We start from the raw sequence: 20,619 nt of genomic DNA, 5'->3' as shown, positions 1-20,619 counted from the left end.
CTGTTTCGCTTAATATCGCTTGTAAGTTATCTCATAAGTTCAGTGTACGTAAAGTCGAGTCAGGTCAACCAGGTGTGAATAAGTGTTTGTAGACGCAGGTTTGTAGGCTATATAGTAGTGGGAGGAGGAGGAGGAGGAGGAGGAGGAGGAGGAGGAGGAGGAGGAGGGAGGGGGGAGGAGGAGGAGGAGGAGGGGAATATGAGGAAAAAAAAAGAAAAATGTTCAGAATGCAATATTTACCCTTAATTTTCAATGTTTCAGGTATTTACGTGAGTGTATATTGTAGTAATAAAAGGAGGAGCAGGAGAAGGGAGATTTTAAAAGGATTGAGATATGAAAGACACGAGTATATATTAGTTTCTACTACTACTACTGTTATTACTACTAATACAACATCATCTACTACTACTACCGCTACTTCTACTGCTGGTACTTCTATTACTACTAGCCTACTACTGCTATATATACGTACTGCTAGCTGTTGCTATGACTACCGCTACTACTACTACTACTACTACCACCACATAGCTACTACTATTACTACTACTACCACATAGCTACTACTACTACTACTACTATACTACCACACACACACACACGACCTCCTCATGACCCTATGGCCTCATGAGATCAAATGATAGGTTTATGTCAGTTTTCCTTCCCTTAGCTATTAATTAATTAATGCAGAGACGAGAAACGCATTCTCTCTCTCTCTCTCTCTCTCTCTGCGTAGTAGTATGTGTACAAGCTTTTTTTTCCTCGTGTCAGCTGCGGTGCATGTGAGCAAGTGATGACTGCACGTGGCAACCAACACATTCATTAAACCATGCCAATCAACTTGCGGAGAGAGAAAACGGAAAAGAAAATAAACAGACAAAATAAACAACCTCATGTTATAAAAAAAGATAAAACAATTAATATCTTCCCTGTCTAATTGTGCATTTTACATAAGCTTCAAGCCACACGTAATGTATGTAGCTGAGTTGCGTAGTTACTCCCAGCAGAGCCAAAAATAGATCACACCCTTCCCTAAGAATGCCTCCCCTAAAATGACCCTGGATATTGCCACCTGCTTGTCCCTCCCTCCCAATTCACTGCACTGAATAGAAATTGGAGAAGGAAAAGGATTAATGGTATGAAATGAGTCGCTAAAGGGGTAAATGACCAAATAAGCGACTAAAAGACATAAACAGAAGAAAAGGGGTATTTAGGAAGACAGAAAGGAAAGGATATGAAAAAAATACTTGTAAATGATAGATATAAAAGGAAAATATCACTGATAAGGCAAAATTAGTCAAAAAATGAATGAAGTTCATAAAAATTGAAGTGGGCAGTTGGGAAGATAGAAAATATAAAGAAATGAAAAGTATGGTTTGTACACTGAGGAAGGTGAGATAGAACTACGATATGTGAAGGAAATAAGTGAGAAATGAAGGCATTCTATACAAAAACAGCGTAAAAGTGAGCTGTTGCAGAGACCAATCCCTCCCGCTGACATTCAAGGTTCCAGCAATATATTAACAGCTGATGGAAACACAACCCAAACCAATAAAGCAACACTCAAAACCACACCACAACACCCTAAAACAATACAAAACACAAAAACACCGCAATTTAAGCCTTAGAAACCCTAAAAAAATCAGAGAAAATAGAGAGAGAAGGTTGAATTTCTGAAGAGTTAAAGAGGGCAGCAGTGAGGACAAGCCACCAAACATGGCCACAAGCAGGAGGAAGCAAGAGGAGAGGAACCTGAGGGTGCTGCGTGAACAGGGCGCCCTTGAAGCCAACAGGACCTGCTTCGACTGTCGGCAGCGAGGGACGACCTATATTAACATGACTATAGGGTCGTTTGTCTGTACCTCCTGCTCCGGCCTGCTGTAAGTGGTGGTGGTGGTGGTGGTGGTTCTGCTGCTGCTGCTTCTGCTTGTTTCCTTCGTTTATTTGTTATTTTGTGTCTTTCTCTCGTTTGTTCGTGTTATTTTTCTATTCTGTCTCTTGTTTTGTATTTGTGTTTATTCATTTCGTTCTTTTTTTTATTTCTTTTCGTCTTGTTTATCTTCGTTTTTTTCTCTTTCTGCTTTTATTTAGTTGTTTTGTTTATTTCTAGTTCTCTCTCTATTCTGTCTCTCTTTCTTATGTGTATTTATTTATTTAGTCCATTTTTTATTTCTTTTCGTCTTGTTTATCTTCGTTTTTTCTCTATTTCTGATTTTATTTTGTTTATTTGTGTCTTGTTCTTGTTCTTTCTCTCTCTCTTTCTTTTGTATATTTTAATTTATTTAATCTATTTTTATTTTTTTTCGTCTTTATCTTTCTTTTTTTTTCTATTTCTGCTTTTATTTAGTTTTGTTTATTTCTGTGTCTTGTTCTTGTTCTCTCTTTCTATTATGTCTTTTTTGTATCTTTATTTATTTAGTCCTTTGTTTTATTTCTTCGTTGTGTTTCTATTCATTTTTTTCTGTTTGTTTTTATTTCATTGTTTTTCTCTATTTTCGTCTCTTTCTTGTTCTCCTTTCAATTCTGTTTATCTTCATTTTATTTCTCTTCGTTTTTCTATTTCTGCTCTTATGCATATCTTATTATCTATCTTTCCTCTCTTTTGTCTCATTTCCTTCTTCTTCTTGTGTTTCCCTTCTTCCTTCTATTCTGTGTCTTCTGCTTCCTTCATTTATTCATTATCCTGCTTCTATTTCAGCGCTGTTTTTATCATTTTGCTTCTTTCTACCTTTCATCTTTTTCGTCTCATTTCCTTCTTCTTGTGTTTCCCTTCTTCCTTCTTTTCTGTGTCTTCTGCTTCCTTCATTTATTCATTATCCTGCTTCTCATTCAGCGCTGTTTTTATAATTTCGCTTCTATCTTTCGTTCGTGTTTTGTGTGTGTCCGATACGAGGTGCTTTTGCTATAATCTGTCTATTCTAAACTGGCCGCTGGGTGTCGGGATGAGAGGAAAATAGATGTTGTCGTATCTTGAGGAAAACAGTCTTTCCTTGTATTGATCAACAGGAAACAAGACATTTATCCCTTTCTTTTTGGCTAACTCTGTCGGATCTATAAGGAGACTGGCCATTAACTCCTGCAGTACCATAACGTGTTTCTATATTCATTCTGGTGACTATTTGGTGATTTTATACAGCTTCAGAAACTCGTGTGGGGTATTAAAACAGTGAAGATTCTAGCCATTAATCTCCTGACTGACATAGACCCTCCTTAGTGTAAATGAAAAGGTTTAATTGTACACAAATGTCAGAGTAAAAATGTGTCCTAGTACTGAAGGGGTTGAAATATTGAAGAGTGTGGCCATTAATCTTCTGAGGTTCATATACCCTTCCTAATGTCAATAAAATGGTTTAATGGTATACAAAACTCATGGTAAAAATGCATCTCAGTATTGAAATAGTGAAGGCTGTGGCCATTAATCCTCTGACCTCCATAGACCCTCCCTAATGTCAATGTCTTTCAGTACTGGGACACATTTTTACCTTGAGATTTGTGTACAATTAGACCATTTCATTGATATTAGGAAGGGTCTATGGAGGTCACAAGATTACTGGCCACAGTCTTCACTATTTTAATCCCTCACATAAGTTTCTGAAGCTGTATAAAATCAGCTGTCACCAGAGTGAGTATGGAAATGTGTCAAGGTACTGAAGGGATTAACATATCTACATTTCCTGCAGGTGCAAAAGCTTATCTAGATTTTTGCTTCAGAAAGCCTCCACATTTATCAAGGTTGTAATCAGATAACACTGCATTCCACACACATTATCTTGCCTATTTCTCTCTCTCTCTCTCTCTCTCTCTCTCTCTCTCTCTCTCTCTCTCTCTCTCTCTCTCTCTTTCTCACATAGCCATGTTTCATATTTTTTTGGTAATTTAATCTAACCTGACATTTTCTTCTTTTAACTGTATAAACACCAATTTTTTTTTTTCTATGTAGGAAGAGCAACGGCAAAGGTAACAAAGAGAGAAAAAAAAGAAAGAAAGAAAAATTACTATAAGAAAAAGGGCCACTGAGATGTCTAACCTAACCTAACTTTATCAAATCTAATCTTAACTAACCTAACCCAACCTATCCCTAACCTAACCTAACCCAACCCAACCTAACCAAAGGAGGGCAGTGTTTTAATATAAATTCGGGTCATATTTTGTTTATCATTTAACCTCACCTAACCTAACCTAATCCAATCCAACCCAACCCAAACCCAAGCCAATCTAACTGTTTTAATCTAACTTGGGGTTATATTTTGCTTATTGTTTAACCTAACCCAACCCAACCTTACCTAAACTAACCCAACCCAACCAAATCTAACCTAGCCTAACTAAACCTTAACCCTAACCCAACCCAACCTAACCTAACCTAACCTAACCCCACCTAATTCAATCCTTCTAAACCTAATTTTAACAGAACCCAACCCAACCCAACCTAACCTAACCCAACCCAACCTCATCTTTGCTGTGTTCTGTCCCCCACACAGCCGAGGCCTCAATCCGCCCCACCGAGTCAAGTCAATCTCCATGGCCAGCTTTACCCAAGAGGAGATTGACCTCATTAAGTCCAGGGGTAACCAGGTCAGTGTCTGTCTGTCTGTATGTATGTATGTATGTCAGATTTTTTTTTTTTTTTCTTGTCAGTCTTTTTATCTTTGTCATTTTTATTCTGTCTGTCTGTCTGTCTGTCTTTTTTCTTGTTTTTCTTTATTTTTTAATCTTTCTCATTCTTGTTTTCCTTTTTTTTTTTTTTTTTTTTTTTTTTCTGTTTCTGTTAATGTCTGTGTGTCTGTTTTTCTTATCTTTCTTGTCTTTTTTTTTTCAATTCTCTCTCTCTCTCTCTCTCTCTCTCTCTCTCTCTCTCTCTCTCTCTCTCTCTCCAATGCTAGACAGTCCTAATATAAGTGTATTTACAACCACCCCCAGATCTTTCACACCTCTCTCTCCGTCTCCGTCCCTCACAGTACTGCAGTGCGGTGTGGCTGGGACTGTACGACCCTAAGCTGACCCCTTTCCCCGACACCAAAGATGAACACAAGATCAGGGATTTCATGATCACTAAATACGAGAAGAAGAGGTGAGTGTGCAAGTGTCTGTCTGTCTGTTTTTGGCGTCATTTTTCTTGCGTTGATAATTGATGTGTGAGATTTGTTTTTCTTCTTTTCTTTTTGTTTTTTCTAGAGAGATGAGTTTTAATGTCTGTTGAGGAATTTGGTAATTGATTAAGTTGCAATGTCTGTCTGTCTGTTTGTCATGTTTTCCTCTCATTTTTACACCAGATAAATTTTGTACCTGTGTATGCATTTATCCCATCGGTAACACACAAGATGAGGGATTTAAAGAGTTAGTAAGAGATGAGTAGCAATGCCTGTCTGTCTGTCTGTCTGTCTGTGTACCATCTTCCATGCTTTCCTCAGTGGTTTAGTAAGAGATGAGTAGCAATGCCTGTGTTATCATTAGTGGTTATCTCGACATTACCAAACATCCTATACATCCCGTCCAACACACACTAACAGGATGCTGGGACGGCACATGCTTTATCTTTTTTATTGTAAGGAAAATGAAGAAATAAGAGAAAGGAAATAATTACACAGAGATACTAAGATACTATTGAATACTGACAAATGCTGACAGGGTTCACTTTCCATTTTCTCCTTTTTATTGTAAGGTCACTAGGCAAGGGAAAGAAAATAGCCCCACTGAGGTGTTAGTCCCCAAAAAGACAAGAGAATCATCGAATATTGAAGGATATGGTATTTATTTATTTTGAATGCATGAAGGTCATGAGACAAGGGGAACAATAAAAAAGAAGAAAAATAGCCCCACTGAGGTGTTAGTCCCCCAAAAGACAAGAGAATCATCGAATATTGAAGGATATGGTATTTATTTATTTTGAATGCACGAACGTCACGAGACAAGGGGAACAATAAAAAGAAGAAAAATAACCCCACTGAGGTACCAATCGTAAAAGAGAGAGGACAGAATCATTGAATATTGAAAAATGTTCATAGGATTAACTTTGCACTTTGTATTTATTTATTATTTTTAAATGCAATAAGGTCACTAGACAAAGAAAACAATAAAAAAGAAGATAATCCCACTGATGTATTATTCCCAAAAGAGAGAAGAGAATCATTGAAAGATAAGAGTCTTGGAGCCTTTTTAAGTGATAGAAAGAAATTGAATATTGGAAGGTGATTGTCTTGAAACCTTTTTAATTAATAGAAAGAGACTTAGTGTTGAATGGTAAGTGTCTTGAAAACCTTTTTGAGTGATAGAAAGAGATTGAATACTAAAGGATAAGTCTTGGAACGTTTTAAAGTGATAGAAAGAGATTGACTTGAATTCAACGGATAAGTACTGATGACGAGGTCGCTGTGCGACTGGTACAGGATAACCTAGATGGGCCCTGGTGGCCCTTTGTTATCCTATTATTTATGTTATGTTATGTTAAGAGTCTTGGAACGTTTTAAAGTGAGAGAAAGAGATTAAATACTGAAGGATAAGTATTGAAACATTTTAAAGTGATAGAAAGAGATTGAATATTGAAGGATAAGTATTGAAACCTTTTTAAAGTGATAGAAAGAGATTGAATACTGAAGGATAAGTCTTGAAACCTCTGTAAGTGATGGAAAGAGACTCACTGAATACTGAAGATGATATAGTGATGGTTCTGCTTCCTTGTTTCTGAAAGCTCCCTCGTCAAACACTTCAAGCCGGGACGAAATCGAGAGGAAGGTGGGGAATTCCTGAGTTTAGAGAAGGTTAGGTTAGATGAGATACCCAGCATCCTTTATCCTTGACATTCCATCCTTACATCCTCTCACATCTGCACCTTATGTACTGTTTCTCTATACACTGAGGACTTTTTAGTTACATTTCTATTAGTGTTCTTTGTTGGTCGTACAGAAATCTTGTTCAGTTTTCATCACAGTCACAAAAACACTATTTCTGCAGGCTACACACATAAATTATCACATTTTTATTAGTGTTCATCTTTGCTAGTTATGCAGAAATCTTGGTAAATCTTCATCACAGTCTTAAAACACTATTTCCACAGGCCACAGAAGGAAACAATCACATTTTTTATTAGTGTTCTTCTTTACATATCATTCAGAAATCTTGTTAAATTTCCATCACAGTCATAAAAACACAATTTCCACAGCCACAGAAGGAAACAGTCACATTTTATTAATGTTCTTCTTTACTAATCATTCTCTTGTTCAGTTTTTACCACAGTCACAAAAACATAATTTCTAGAAGCCACAAATATAAGCAATCACATTTTGTCAGTTTTTTTTTTTTTTTTATGATAATTATCCAAAATTTTTGTTAAATTTTCACCACAAGCACCAAACACCATTTCTACACACCACAGAAGGAAACAAACACATTATTATTTAGTATATTTCTTTACTCATCATACAGAAATCTTGTTAAATTTTCACCACAGTCATAAAAACACCATTTCTAGACCACAAAAATAAGCAATTGTAATAATTAATGTATTTCTTTACTATTTATACAAAAATCTTGTTAAATCCTCACCACAGTCATAGAAGCACCATTTCCACAGGCCACAGAAGGAAACAGTCACATTTTTATTAGTGTTTTCTTAAATTTTTACCAGTCACAAAAACACTTTCTGCAGGCTACAGACATAAACAATCACATTTATATTTCTTTACTAATTATACAGAAATCTTGTCAAACTATCACCACAATCACAAACACACCATTTCAGGAAGCCACAGAAGTAAATAGTTGCATAATAAATAATGTTTTTCTTTACTAATACAGAAATGTTATCAAATTTTCACGTCATAAAAAAAAAAAAAAATTTCCACAGACTACAGACAAGGCCACAGAAATAAACTAGTTCTTTAATAGTGTTTTTTTTTTCAGTCACAAAAACATCATACACACCATACAAATAAACAATTACATTTTATTAGCATTTTTTCTTTAATCATCCAAAATTCTTGTTATGTCTTCACCAGCCATTAAAACACCATTTCTACACACCATACAAATAAGCAACATAAATAACAGTATTTTTTCAGCATTTCTCTTTACTAATCACACAGAAACCTTATTAAACTACCCTGAGAACAGCATGAATCACCTTCCCACCCATACCAGCTTCCCTCACACGCCCCCAAACCCTCACACACACCCCATCCACCCTTCCTCATCCCCCCACACCTCCACACAGCCTGACATCCAAGGTAGGGCACTATTGCATCATCGAAAGACAGAGAGAGGCAGAGCTTTGAGAAAAAAAAAGAGGGCGGAGTTTACTGTCAAGAGGCGGAGCTTGTGTGTGTATGGGACAGTACAATACAGTTAGGTGAGTCAGTTAATGGTGTGACAGTGCTGGGGAAGGTTGTATGTGCGTGTCTCTCTCTCTATTGCTTGTGGTAAGGTTTGGTGAGTTGGCTAATGGTGTGACAGTGCTGGAGAAGAGTGTGTGTGTGTGTGTGTGTGTGTGTGTGTGTGTGTGTGTGTATCTATTCGCATTGCATCTGGTATGGGTTAGTTGATGATGTGATGGTGTAGGGGAAGTGTGTGTGTGTGTGTGTGTGTGTGTGTGTGTGTGTGTGTGTGTGTGTGTGTTGCTTCAGGTAAGGTTGTGTGAGTCAGTGGTGGTTCTGATTCCTTGTTCTTGTTGGTGAAAGGTGTTTGTGGTGAGAAATAGACGGAAAATTGGAAAAGTTGTGTTGTTTTCGCCATTTTTTTGTACTCAGAAATGTTATTGTTGTTGTTATTGTTGGTAGTAGTAGTAGTAGTAGTAGTAGTAGTAGTAGTAGTAGGAAAATCATTGAAAAGGAAATGATAAATGAAAAAACAAATAGATGATTGAATGAATAAATAAAAGCTAGAATACAAAAAATAAAACAAATGAAAATGAAATAAAAAAATAGGTAAAAGCTGGAAAAACAAAAAAAAATAAAACTAGAAATGAAAATAAAATAAAGAAAAGCTGAAAAAACAAAAAAAACTACCAAGATTGAAAAAAAAAACGAAGATAAACAAAAAAAAACAAAAATAAAGAAATAGATAAATAAAACAAAAACCAAAAAATGAAAAACAAAAAAATAACAAGATTGAAAAAAAAATGGAAATGAAAAATGAAGAAATAAATACATGAATAAATAAATAAATAAAACAAATATAAAGCAAAAAAGTGAGTAAAGGTATCGTCACTACACTAACAACAACCCTTCAAAAAAAAATAAATAAATAATAATCGTAAAACTTATCGGGAATTGAAGGAGAATATGATAAAAAGAGATGGATCAATAAATATAGTAAATAAAACAATAAAAAGAAAGAAGAGAAATAGAAGAAGAAAAAAAAACAGGAAAAAGTGTTATTATCATTATATTAACAAAAACCATTCACAAAAAATTGGATAAAAAAGTTACAGGGAATTGAAACAAGAATATGATAAAAGAAATGAATAAATTAATACAGTAAATAAATAAAAGAGAGAGAGAGAGAGAGAGAGAGAGAGAGAGAGAGAGAGAGAGAGAGAGAGAGAGAGAGATACACCTGGCTACCTCTCTTTAATTAAACACCTTCAGTACCATAACACATTTCTATATTCATTCTGCATACTGTTCTGATTTTACACACCTTCAGAAACTCATGTGGGGTGTTAAAATAGTGAAGACTATGGCCATTAATCTTGTGACCTCCATAGACCCTTCCTAATGTCAATAAAATGGTCTAATGGTACACAAATCTCAAGGTAACAATGTGTCCCAGTACTGAAGGGGTTAAAGTAGTGAAGACCGTGGCCATTAATCTTGTGACCTCCATAGACCCTTGCTAATGTCAATAAAATGGTTTAATGGTACACAAATCTCAAGGTAACAATGTGTCCCAGTACTGAAGGGGTTAAAGTAGTGAAGACCGTGGCCATTAATCTTGTGACCTCCATAGACCCTTGCTAATGTCAATAAAATGGTTTAATGGTACACAAATCTCAAGGTAACAATGTGTCCCAGTACTGAAGGGGTTAAAGTAGTGAAGACCGTGGCCATTAATCTTGTGACCTCCATAGACCCTTGCTAATGTCAATAAAATGGTTTAATGGTACACAAATCTCAAGGTAAAAATGTGTCCCAGTACTGAAGGGGTCAAAAGGACAGAAGCAGTGGAAAGACTCAGAGAAAACAGGAAAAGACATGAGGATGGAATTATGAACGGACATGTGGTGGTGGTGGTGGTGTTGGTGGTGCAATGAGAGAGGAGAGGACTTGTGTACCAAATAGTTGTAATAGTGATGAAATTATGAACCAGGAAAAGAGAGAGAGAGAGAGAGAGAGAGAGAGAGAGAGAGAGAGAGAGAGAGAGAGTACACACTGAGGACGAAAAGTACTATGTGTCTTCATTTCCTCGTAATTTGAAGGGCATAAACAAACTCACAACGTAAACAACAGAGAGAGAGAGAGAGAGAGAGAGAGAGAGAGAGAGAGAGAGAGAGAGAACAATTCCCCTACACACACACACACACACACACACACACACACACACACACACACACACACTACCTTATCCAACATTTCAACACCCCCCCATACTAAACCCTCCCTCCTATCACACCCTCCCATACACCCCCCATACCCCCACCATCACCCCTCTGTCCCTTTAACCCTACAATAACCTTGCCTAACACCCCCCACCCCCTCCCCTTCCCTACCCTCCTCTGCCAGCCATCAATAGATCATGTAACAAGTGAACATAATCCTTCAAAGGGGGTGTTGGGGGGGAGGTGTTTGGGGGGTGGGGTGGTGCTGGGGAGGGTGCTGGGGTGTTGCATGGGTGCTAGTGTCCTTTGGTGTCCTTTGGGGTGTGTTTGTTTTGTTTGTTTTTTTGTCTTTTATTGTTTTTTTATGCTAATTGGTGGTGGTGGTGGTGGTGGTGGTGGTGGTAGTAGTAGTAGTAGTAGTAGTAGTAGTAGTAGTAGTAGTAGTAGTAGACATTAATTATAGATACTACTCTCTCTCTCTCTCTCTCTCTCTCTCTCTCTCTCTCTCTCTCTCTCTCTCTCTCTCTCTCTCTCTCTGACTAGCTCTTTTTGATGTGAACCCTTGTGAAAATGCCAAGGTACTGTGTGTGTGTGTGTGTGTGTGTGTGTGTGTGTGTGTGTAGAGAGAGATTTATTGAAGAATATGTATAATGTGCCAGAATATATTAAGTAAAAATAAAAGAAGGAAGGAAGGAAGGAAGGAAGGAAGGAAGGAAGGAAGGAAAAAGGAAGGAAAGTAAAAAAAATAAGGAAAATATTAGCAAGAATTATATAAAGATAAGTATTAGGAGGAAAAAAGACTTTAGGAAAATATGAAAGATTATTAGAAAATTGAATAAATAAAAGAACTGGATAAGGAATAAAGGGAATAATTAAAATAACCAATAAGAAAAACAAAAATAGAGAAATAAGAAGAGAAAAAAATAAGGAAATAAAGGAAAAAGAAAAAAATTGATAATGAAAGAAGAAGAAGTTAGAATTTAAAACAGAAGTGAGGGAATAAGGAAGAAATGGATAAAGAATGAGAAAATGGAGAAAAAAAAAGAATTAGGGAAAAAAAAGAAAAGATGGAGAACGTAGAAACAAAAGAGAAACAGGAAAAAAATAAAAGTGGAAAAGGAAGAACCAAGAAAGAAAATGGAAGAGAAAAATTAATAATAGAGAAAGAAAAAAAAAACTAAAGAAAAATAAGTGGATAAAGAAAAGAAAAAAGAAAAAAAAGAGAAAGGAAAGAAAAGGAAAAAGAAATAGAAGAAAATGGATGAAAGAAAAAAACTGAAAAGATACACAAATAAACAGAGGAAATAGAAAGAAATGAATAAAGAAGGAAGAAGAAGAAGAAGAAGAAGAAGAAGAGAAGGAGAGATGAAAAAAGATGAGAGAGGAGGAGGAAGAAGAAAAAGAAGAAAAGATAGAAACAAAGAAGAAAAATGTGTAATAAAGGAAAAAAGAAAGAGAAAGAAAGAAGAAAATGAATAAAAGAGGAAAAAGAAAGAAAGAAAGAAAGAAGAGAAAAAATGGATAATGGGAAAAGAAAGAAAGAGAAAAAAGAAGAAAAATGGATAAAAGGAAAGACAAAAGAAAGAAGAAAAATAAATAATAAAGGAAAGAAAGAAAGAAAGAAGAAAAAATGGATAAAAGAAGAAAAGAGAAAGAAACAAAGAAGAAAATGCATAATGAAGAAAACACACAAAATAAACAGAGAAAATAGAAAGAAATGAATAAAGAGGGAAGATAAAGATAGGAATAGAAGAAAAATGGAAAATAACGTAGGGAAAAATAAAAAAAAACACAAAGAAGCGTAGGAATAGAAAGAAATAGATGATAAAGACAAGAATAAGAGGAGGAGGAGAAGAAAATGGATAATGAATAGGGAAGAAGGCAAAAACACACAGAAACAGAGACACAGGAAAAAATAATGGATAATAAATAAAAAAAAAAAAAACAAAGAAACAGAAATAGAAGAAACAGATAATAAAGACAAGAATAAGAGGAACAGAGAGAGACAATGAAGGCAGATCAAGGATGAAGAATAAAGGACAAATAAAAAAAAAAACACAAAGAAACACAGAAACAGGAAGAAATAGATGATAAAGACAAGAATAAGGAGAGAGAGAGAGAGAGAGAGAGAGAGAGAGAGAGAGAGAGAGAGAGAGAGAGAGAGAGAGAGAGAGACAATGAGGGGTGGACAGAGCAAGGAAGAGGAACAAAGGCACAAAGTAAGGTCGGCTTAACATAGGTAATGGCCAGCGACCTTCCTGTTTTTCCCACGCTGATCTCAAGTAACCTTTCCTACCCTGTGTGTGTGTGTGTGTGTGTGTGTGTGTGTGTGTGTGTGTGTGTGTGTGTGTGTGTGTGTGTGTGAGACAAAACACCCTTAAAAACTTGTGTCACTTCAACTAGAGCTCTTTGAAAATGAAATAGTGAAGGTGCAGTGCGGAAATGTTTCAGAATATGGACTTAAATCTAACCTAACATAGCCTAACCTAACCTAGCCTTGCCTTGCCTTACCTAACCTAACCTTACTAATTCTCCTTCCTTTTCTTTCAGTTTCTACAAAGAGTTAACCTAACCTAACCTAACCTAACCTAACCCAACCCAACCCAACCTAACCTAACCTAAACTAACCTTACCGTACCTTACTAACCCCCTCTTTTGGATCCTACATATACTCGTACCTAACCTAACCTAACCCAACCCAACCTAACCTAACCTTACTTCACTAAATCCTCTTCCTCCACCTCCAGATTCTACATAGACCCCAGTGTGGCCCTCAAGATCATGCCACCAAACCAGGATACCAGTGCCTCCTCCTCTGCCGCCTCCACCCCAGGGAGCGACACAGCCAGCAGGGGTGCGGCAGGGGCAGCGACACAGACCACTACCACCACCACCTCCTCTGTCTCCCGTCCCAGTGTTCCAGCGTCCCAGGTGAGAGAGAGAGAGAGAGAGAGAGAGAGAGAGAGAGAGAGAGAGAGAGAGAGAGAGAGAGAGAGAGAGAGAGAGAGAGAGAGAGAGAGAGAGAGAGAGAGAGAGAGAGAGAGAGAGAGAATAGCCACAAAGAGTCATCATAATTCTATACATAGATCGATCTTCTCTTCTCTCTATCCATTACCATTGTCTTCACCCCACCAAAGACTAATGGTCAGAGCGTTACAAAGAAGGCCATCATTTATCTATTATCATTACCTATTTTCATCCTAGAGACCCCTTTTAGCTATTATCTATTCAATTCGTTTAGGGACTGGCACCTCAGTGGGTTTTTTTTTTTTCTAATTCTTGGATGTCCTTCCCTGTTTTTCTGTCTTACATAGAAAAAAAAAATCTGGGTTTCTAATGATCTATCTCATGCATTGTTATCATTATTATTATTTCTTGTGTTGTTTTAAGGGTGAAAATAGATAAAGAGAGGTTATTAAATTATTCCTTACTGTATTATCGAAGCAAATGGTCATTTATCTTTCATTGGCCCCTGCGTTCTCTTCATTATTTATTCCCTTGTGTGTTTTGAGGGTGAAAGTAGATAAAGGGAAGTCACTAAATTATTCCTTTCTGTATTATCAAAAGAGGCAGTCATTTGTCTCTCTCTCTGACTCTTCTGTTCTCTTCATTATCATTACTCCCTTGTGTTTTGAGGGTGGATAAAAAATCTGTCTTTGGTTTGCTAAATTACTTATCTCATTATTCTCTTCATTATTATCATTCTTATCATTCTCTTCTGTCTCCTTCAGGGTGGTTATAAAAAATCTGTCTTGGGTTGCTACATTATCTCTTGCATTATTCTCTTCATTATTATCATTCCCTTGTGTGTTTTGAGGGTGAAAATAGATATAAGGAGAGGTTGCTAAATTATTCCTTTCTGTATTATCAAAAGAGGCAATCATTTATCTCTCTCTCTGGCCCTTCTGTTCTTTAATTTTCCTGGTTCCAGCGTGAATAATTAGTTGTTACTCCATTTATTATTCACATTTCTCTTTCTTATATTTCTGTGTCATGTTTTTATGTTCGTTTTTTGTGTTCCTTTCTCTTTATCTCTGCTTCACGTCATTGGTCCGTGTTCAGAAATGCCTGCCGTCTCTCCATGACTGTTTTCCAAGGCCACAGAGATGTTTAGAAAGGAAAAGCAGAAAGAGTGATGACCATTTTAGAAACAGGGCACACACATACTAGGATGATGATAAGGAAAAATAAGATAAAAAGAAAGAAAAAGGAATAATAAATACTTTCTCTTGCTAAAATAAAAAAAAAAAAAAAAAAAAGAAACACACCCATGTCATCAATTCAACACCACCACACATCACCCCAGCACCTCTTAACTCATCCCTGACACACCACCACATAGGAAACACAGACACACACTCACTTCATCACCTCAACACCAGCACACACCACCCCAACACCCCTTAATTAAACTCACCACCACCACTATCCCGTCACCCCTGCCACACAAAAAAAAACAGGAAATAAACAAACACACATTTCATCACCTCAATCATCTCAACACCACCACAACACCCCTTACCTCACCCCTGACTCACCACCACCCCCTCATCACCGGCCCCCCTCCCCACAGCAGGCCACGCGGTCCGGGAGGTGGAGGGAACGCATGCCTGTTCTGCCGCCCTTGAAAGTGACGAACCCCCCTCGACCAAACCTCAATCCCTTTCTCTGTGACGGCAGCGGCGGCCAAGTTTGTTTTTTGTGGCGGCGGTGGTGGTGGTGGTGGTGGTTCATAATCGTAGTTTTATTTGAAAGTTGATATTTTTTTGTTTATTTATTTAGAAAGAAAGGAAAGCACCACTGCCACCACCATCACCACCACCTGCCTCACCACTTGTGCTTCTCACGTACAGTAATTAACCCCTTCTCCTTCCCCCTCACCCCCTTAATATATATCTTGCTAGGACACTTGTATTTGCCTCCAAACTCACACACACACACACACACACACACACACACACACACACACACACACACACACACACACACACACACACACAAACATTAGCAGTACAGGTAACTCAATTTATACGATAGATGTGTTCCAAGAGGCATATTTCAAAATTCGTGTAAAACAAACTTGTAATTCTCATAAGAAACAATAGATAATGGGGGGAATGTGGGATGTGGTCCAAATTATGTATAAGCAAACCAATCGTACATTTAATTAATTACAATTTTTCTGTCGCATATTAAATTAAACACGTGTAAATCAAGAGTTACCTGTATCTAGTGTTGTTATTTGTAGGAGTTGTTTATGTTATTGTAAGCTACGCAGTGAAGGTTGTGATGGTTGCGTAAATACTGTAGTGTGGTGTTTTTTGTTTTGTTTTGTTGGTGTTTCGTATTGATGTTTTTGTTTTTCATTTTCATTTTTTTTCTGATATCTTTATACTTTTCTTCTTTTTATTATTCTTGTTTTTCTTCCTCTTCTTTTTCTTCTACTTCCTCTTTCTATCTCTCAGACTTCACCTCACCCAAACTTAACCTAAAGTCATCTCACCTCACCTCACTTCATCTCACCTAACCCCAACTTGACTTATCCTAACCTCACCCCACCCCACCCCTCACCTCACTACACCTCACCCCACTTCACATTACCTCCACCCAACCTAACCTCACCTGATCTCTTCACACCACACCTCATCTCACCCCACCCCACCCCATCCTGACCTCACCTCTCCCTACAGTCACTAGGGTCGGTGAGCAGCAGCGGCAGCAGTCTATCCAGCATGACAAGCCCACCACCACAAAACAACAACAACAACAACAACACCACCAAACTACCCGGCCCCCGTCCCTCCGCCTCATTAGACCTTCTCTCCGACCTCGGCCAGTCTACCCGGTCCGCCCTGCCTCCCGGGGATCCCTTCGCCTCCCCCACGGCCAAGCAGCCCCATCTTCCGGCCCCACAGCTGCCCCCGTCTCTCAAGCGTCATTTGCTAACTTTGAAAATGCTAATATCTTCGTCAATAATCCTTCGGGTAAGGTTTGTGTGTGTGTGTGTGTGTCGTTCTCTGGCTTTCTGTATATATTCTTACTATGAGAGAGAGAGAGAGAGAGAGAGAGAGAGAGAGAGAGAGAGAGAGAGAGAGAGAGAGAGAGAGAGAGAGAGTTGTACATATCTTTTTTCCGTGTCTCTTATTTACGAGTACATTTTTCAGATATTTCTTTGTATTTTCACCTTTCACTCTGACTTGTACATTTAATCATTCTTTTCTTATATATTTGTACTCATTTCCTTTATTCATCTCTTGGTACTTGAGGAGAGTTATGGGGGAATTTCTCAGTTCCTTGTTTTTTTATGCAGGAGGGAAACCAGGCAAGGGCAACAAAATATATATAAAAAAAAGGCCCACTTGAAATGCTGGTTCCCTTAAAGATTAGTAAAGAATTAGCCAAAATTAAGAGCAAATGTCTTGATACCTCCCTCTTAAAAGAAGTCAATTCGTAGGAAGACAGAAGTACAAAAACATACAGGGACTTCCAGAGTGTAGTGGGAGTGGTTGGGTGTGGGAGAGTGAGTGGGGATGAAGATGAAGAGGCACAGTCAAAATATCTCTTTACTTTTTAACTCCTCTACTAATTCTGTTTGTGAAATTTTGAGCTTCCTGGTGGTGCAGTGGAGATTAAATATTGTATGGGAGGAAAGAGTAGTGAATGGGGAGTTTCAAGATGAAGAGGCAGAGTCATAATACCACTCTTTACTGTCTTACCCCTCCACTACTTCTGGTTGTGAGATTTTGAGCTTCCTGGTAAATGGTGGTGCAGTGTTTATTGGGAGAGAAGAGGGGAGTGAGGAGGGAAGGTCAAAATCATCTATTGTCTTTCTATTCTTTCTCCTTTCTCTCTCTCTGTTCTGTTATTTAAAAGTGAAATTCCGAACTTTTTTAATTAGTAGAGGCTCAACATTGTGTGGGAGAAGAGAGGAGTGAGGAGGGAGTGTCAAAATAATCTATCTGCTTTATTATTTTTCTCATTTCTTCTGTTATTAACCCCTTCAGTACCATGACACATTCTCATATTCATTCTGCTTACTATTTGGTGATTCTATACAGACTCAAAAACATGTGGGGACTAAAATAGTGAAGACTGTGGCCATTAATCTTCTGACCTCCATAGACCCTTTGTAATGTAAATAAAATTGTTTAATCACACCCAAAATTAATGGTAAAAATGCTTCCTATTACTGAAGGGGTTAAAAGTGAAATTCTTAGCATTTTAATCAGTGGAGCCTCAATATTGTATGGGAGAAGGGAGGAGGAGGTCAAAATAATGTCTGCTGTCTTTTCTGCCTTCATATTGCTTCTATTTAAAAAGGAAATTCTTAGCTTTAATCAGTGCAGCCTATGGTAGGAGGAGGGAGTGTCAAAATAATGTGTCTGCTGTTCATCCTGCCTTTCCATTGCTTCTGTCACCAGCGGCCAGTTATAGACACAAGTTATAGCTTAGTCTGTGCATTGGTGTCCAGGGTGTGTGCTGGGTCACTGGGCTGTGGGTGGTACTAGAATTAGGCAGCTTTTGGCTTTCCCACACCATTTAGTAAAAAAACCCTGTATTCTAAAGCACTTCTGCACCACACCACTGTTTCATAAGGCTCTTGAAGTGACACAGATTTTAAGGGTGTTTTTGTGGTTCTAGTAATGGATTAATGTGTTTTGTACAGTATTAATGGGAGATATACTTTCAAGATCCCTGGTGTTCATCTGTGTGGCCTTGGAGAACAGTGGTGGTGAGAGAGCACAGTGTTTTTGAATGTGGTGCATAGTGAGGCCAGCTGGCTTCCTCAAATTCAGCTTAGAATGTACATAGACAGGCAGCTTGGCTTGACAAACTCCCCTCCATTGCTCCCTCTCCTCATTCTGCTTGACCCTGTAATCGCTCTCTCTCTCTCTCTCTCTCTCTCTCTCTCTCTCTGTGATGGTGCCCCGTGGAGGTGCCCCTCGCCCCACCGCCCCGCCAGTTCCCTCATCATGCCCCGGCTCACCTCTCGCCCCAAAGTGGCTGGATTTATTTTTTTCCCTCAGAAGACCAGACTGAAGCTGGGTCATCCCCGTACCCCCTCTCTCCTGCTGACTCTTCCTCTCCTTCTCCCCCACCCTCCTTCCTGGCCCCCACCCACCGCCCCACGCGCTCCCCGTCACCCTACCTGGCCTGGGACGACCTGGAGGGTGATGAGGTGAACGCAGGTACTCCACTCATCCCCATGGCGGAGACACTCCCGCCTTGCCTCACCCGCGGCCGCTCCTCCACCCCATCCACCCCACTCTTTGCCTCCGGGGTCAGCGCTCAGTTTGTCTTCCCCACTAACGTTGGTGGTGGGGGTGGTGGTGGTGGTGTGGTGGCCACAGACACCCACACTGCACCACACACCCCAGACACTCACGCACCCACCACCACTAACACACCCCAGGCCAAGGAACAGTCCCCGGCCCCCCAAGCCTGTGACCCGTTGCTTGGCTCCTCCGTCCCGGCTGCCCCATCTCCATCAGCCAGCAGGAAGGCTGTGGTGGCGGCAGCACCGTCCCCGCAGCGGCAGAGTGCCACGCCGCTAGGCTCCTTGACTCGCACCCACTCCCTGCCTGGTCTGGCCCAGCACACCCTGGAGCGGCGGGGCAGCGGATGTGCCTCGCCCCGCACCATGGCCCTGCTACTGTCCTCCATGGGGCGGCGGGGCTCCCCCCAGCGCTGTGGGTCCTACCAGAGCCTGGGAGAGTGTGCAGACCAGGAGGAGGGCCGGGACGAGGAGCATCTGCTGGACGACCTGGTGCCAGGGTCGGAGGAGTGCCAAGCAGAAAGCAGAGGCGGGATGTGGCAGAGTGCCAGGCCAAGGGGCTGCCCCACGTGGCTTCCTCCCCCGTGCCAATCGCTAAGAGCCTGTTCCGCCGTAACAACAGCAGTAGGACCCTTAGTAGTAGCTGCCCCACCCGTGCCTCCCCTCTCACTAACCCCCCGGTGCCCCTCCACCCCCTCCCCGCCACTAACACCTCGCGGGTGGTGCCGGGGTGGGGCGAGGGGGCCGGCGTCAGTGCCAGCATGACACCCACTAATGCCACTCTTGCAGGGCCCACCGCCAACTCCAGCCGGCCAGCCCCCCCAGGCCCCCACCTCCCATTCTCCAGTAACCCCCTCACTCCACTCACACCCAACACCTCCACCACCTCCACCACCCCCAACACCACCGCCAGCGCCTCCCCAGCCCCCGCCAACCCCTCGCTGGACCGCTACGCTGCACTCAAGGACCTCGACGAGGAATTCAAGATACAGAAGGAAAATGACTCCACCAGTAAGTCACCAACCCTTCCATTGACCTCACCTCCCATTGACCCCACCTCCCATTGACCTCACCTCCACTTGACCTCACCTCCCATTGACCCCACCTTCCATTGACCCCACCCCCATTGACCTCACCTCCCATTGACCTCACCTCCACTTGACCTTGACCCCACCTCCATTGACCTCACCTCCCATTGACCTCACCTCCCATTGACCCCACCTCCACTTGACCTCACCTCCCATTGACCTCACCTCCACTTGACCTCACCTCCCATTGACCTCACCTCCCATTGACCTCACCTCCACTTGACCTCACCTCCACTTGACCCCACCTCCACTTGACCTGATCTCTCTTTAACCTGACTCCCTTCCTTGAGATGACTTCCCCATGACCTGATTTCCCCTTGACCTCTCTTGACTTCATCTCTCTTTTACCTGACTTTTCCTTGACCCCCTCTCTTTTACCTGACCTTGAAACACACACACACACACACACACACACACACACACACACACACACACACACACACACACACACACACACCATAACACACTATTTCATTCGCTGTTTCCCCTCGTACACAAAATAACTAAACACACACACACACACACACACACACACACACACACACACACACACACACACACACACACACACACACACACACACACACACACATACACCATATTATTTAATTTGCTGTTTCCCTCACACATAAATAACTACACACACACACACACACACACACACACACACACACACACACACACACACACACACACACACACACACACACACACACACACACACACACACA

At 40.1% G+C, this 20,619-nt stretch overlaps 1 protein-coding gene across 1 annotated transcript in view; it reads left to right on the top strand.

Moving 5' to 3' along the window:
* The first annotated feature begins 1,682 nt into the window (after window positions 1-1,682).
* The window catches only part of LOC123499560 (arf-GAP domain and FG repeat-containing protein 1-like), a 25,508-nt gene continuing 6,571 nt past the window's right edge, over window positions 1,683-20,619 (top strand). The window contains 7 exon segments of the mRNA XM_045247683.1: window positions 1,683-1,877; window positions 4,476-4,569; window positions 4,953-5,065; window positions 13,273-13,456; window positions 16,216-16,422; window positions 16,425-16,509; window positions 19,590-19,811. Coding sequence (XP_045103618.1) covers window positions 1,714-1,877; window positions 4,476-4,569; window positions 4,953-5,065; window positions 13,273-13,456; window positions 16,216-16,422; window positions 16,425-16,509; window positions 19,590-19,811 — 1,069 coding nt within the window. The 5' untranslated portion in view covers window positions 1,683-1,713.

This window comes from Portunus trituberculatus, chromosome 8 (assembly GCF_017591435.1).
Source record: "Portunus trituberculatus isolate SZX2019 chromosome 8, ASM1759143v1, whole genome shotgun sequence".
In the NCBI taxonomy this organism is placed as follows: Eukaryota; Metazoa; Arthropoda; class Malacostraca; order Decapoda; family Portunidae; genus Portunus; species Portunus trituberculatus.
The sequence above is the reverse complement of the archived record's forward strand: the minus strand, read 5'-3'. Positions and strand labels throughout refer to the sequence as shown.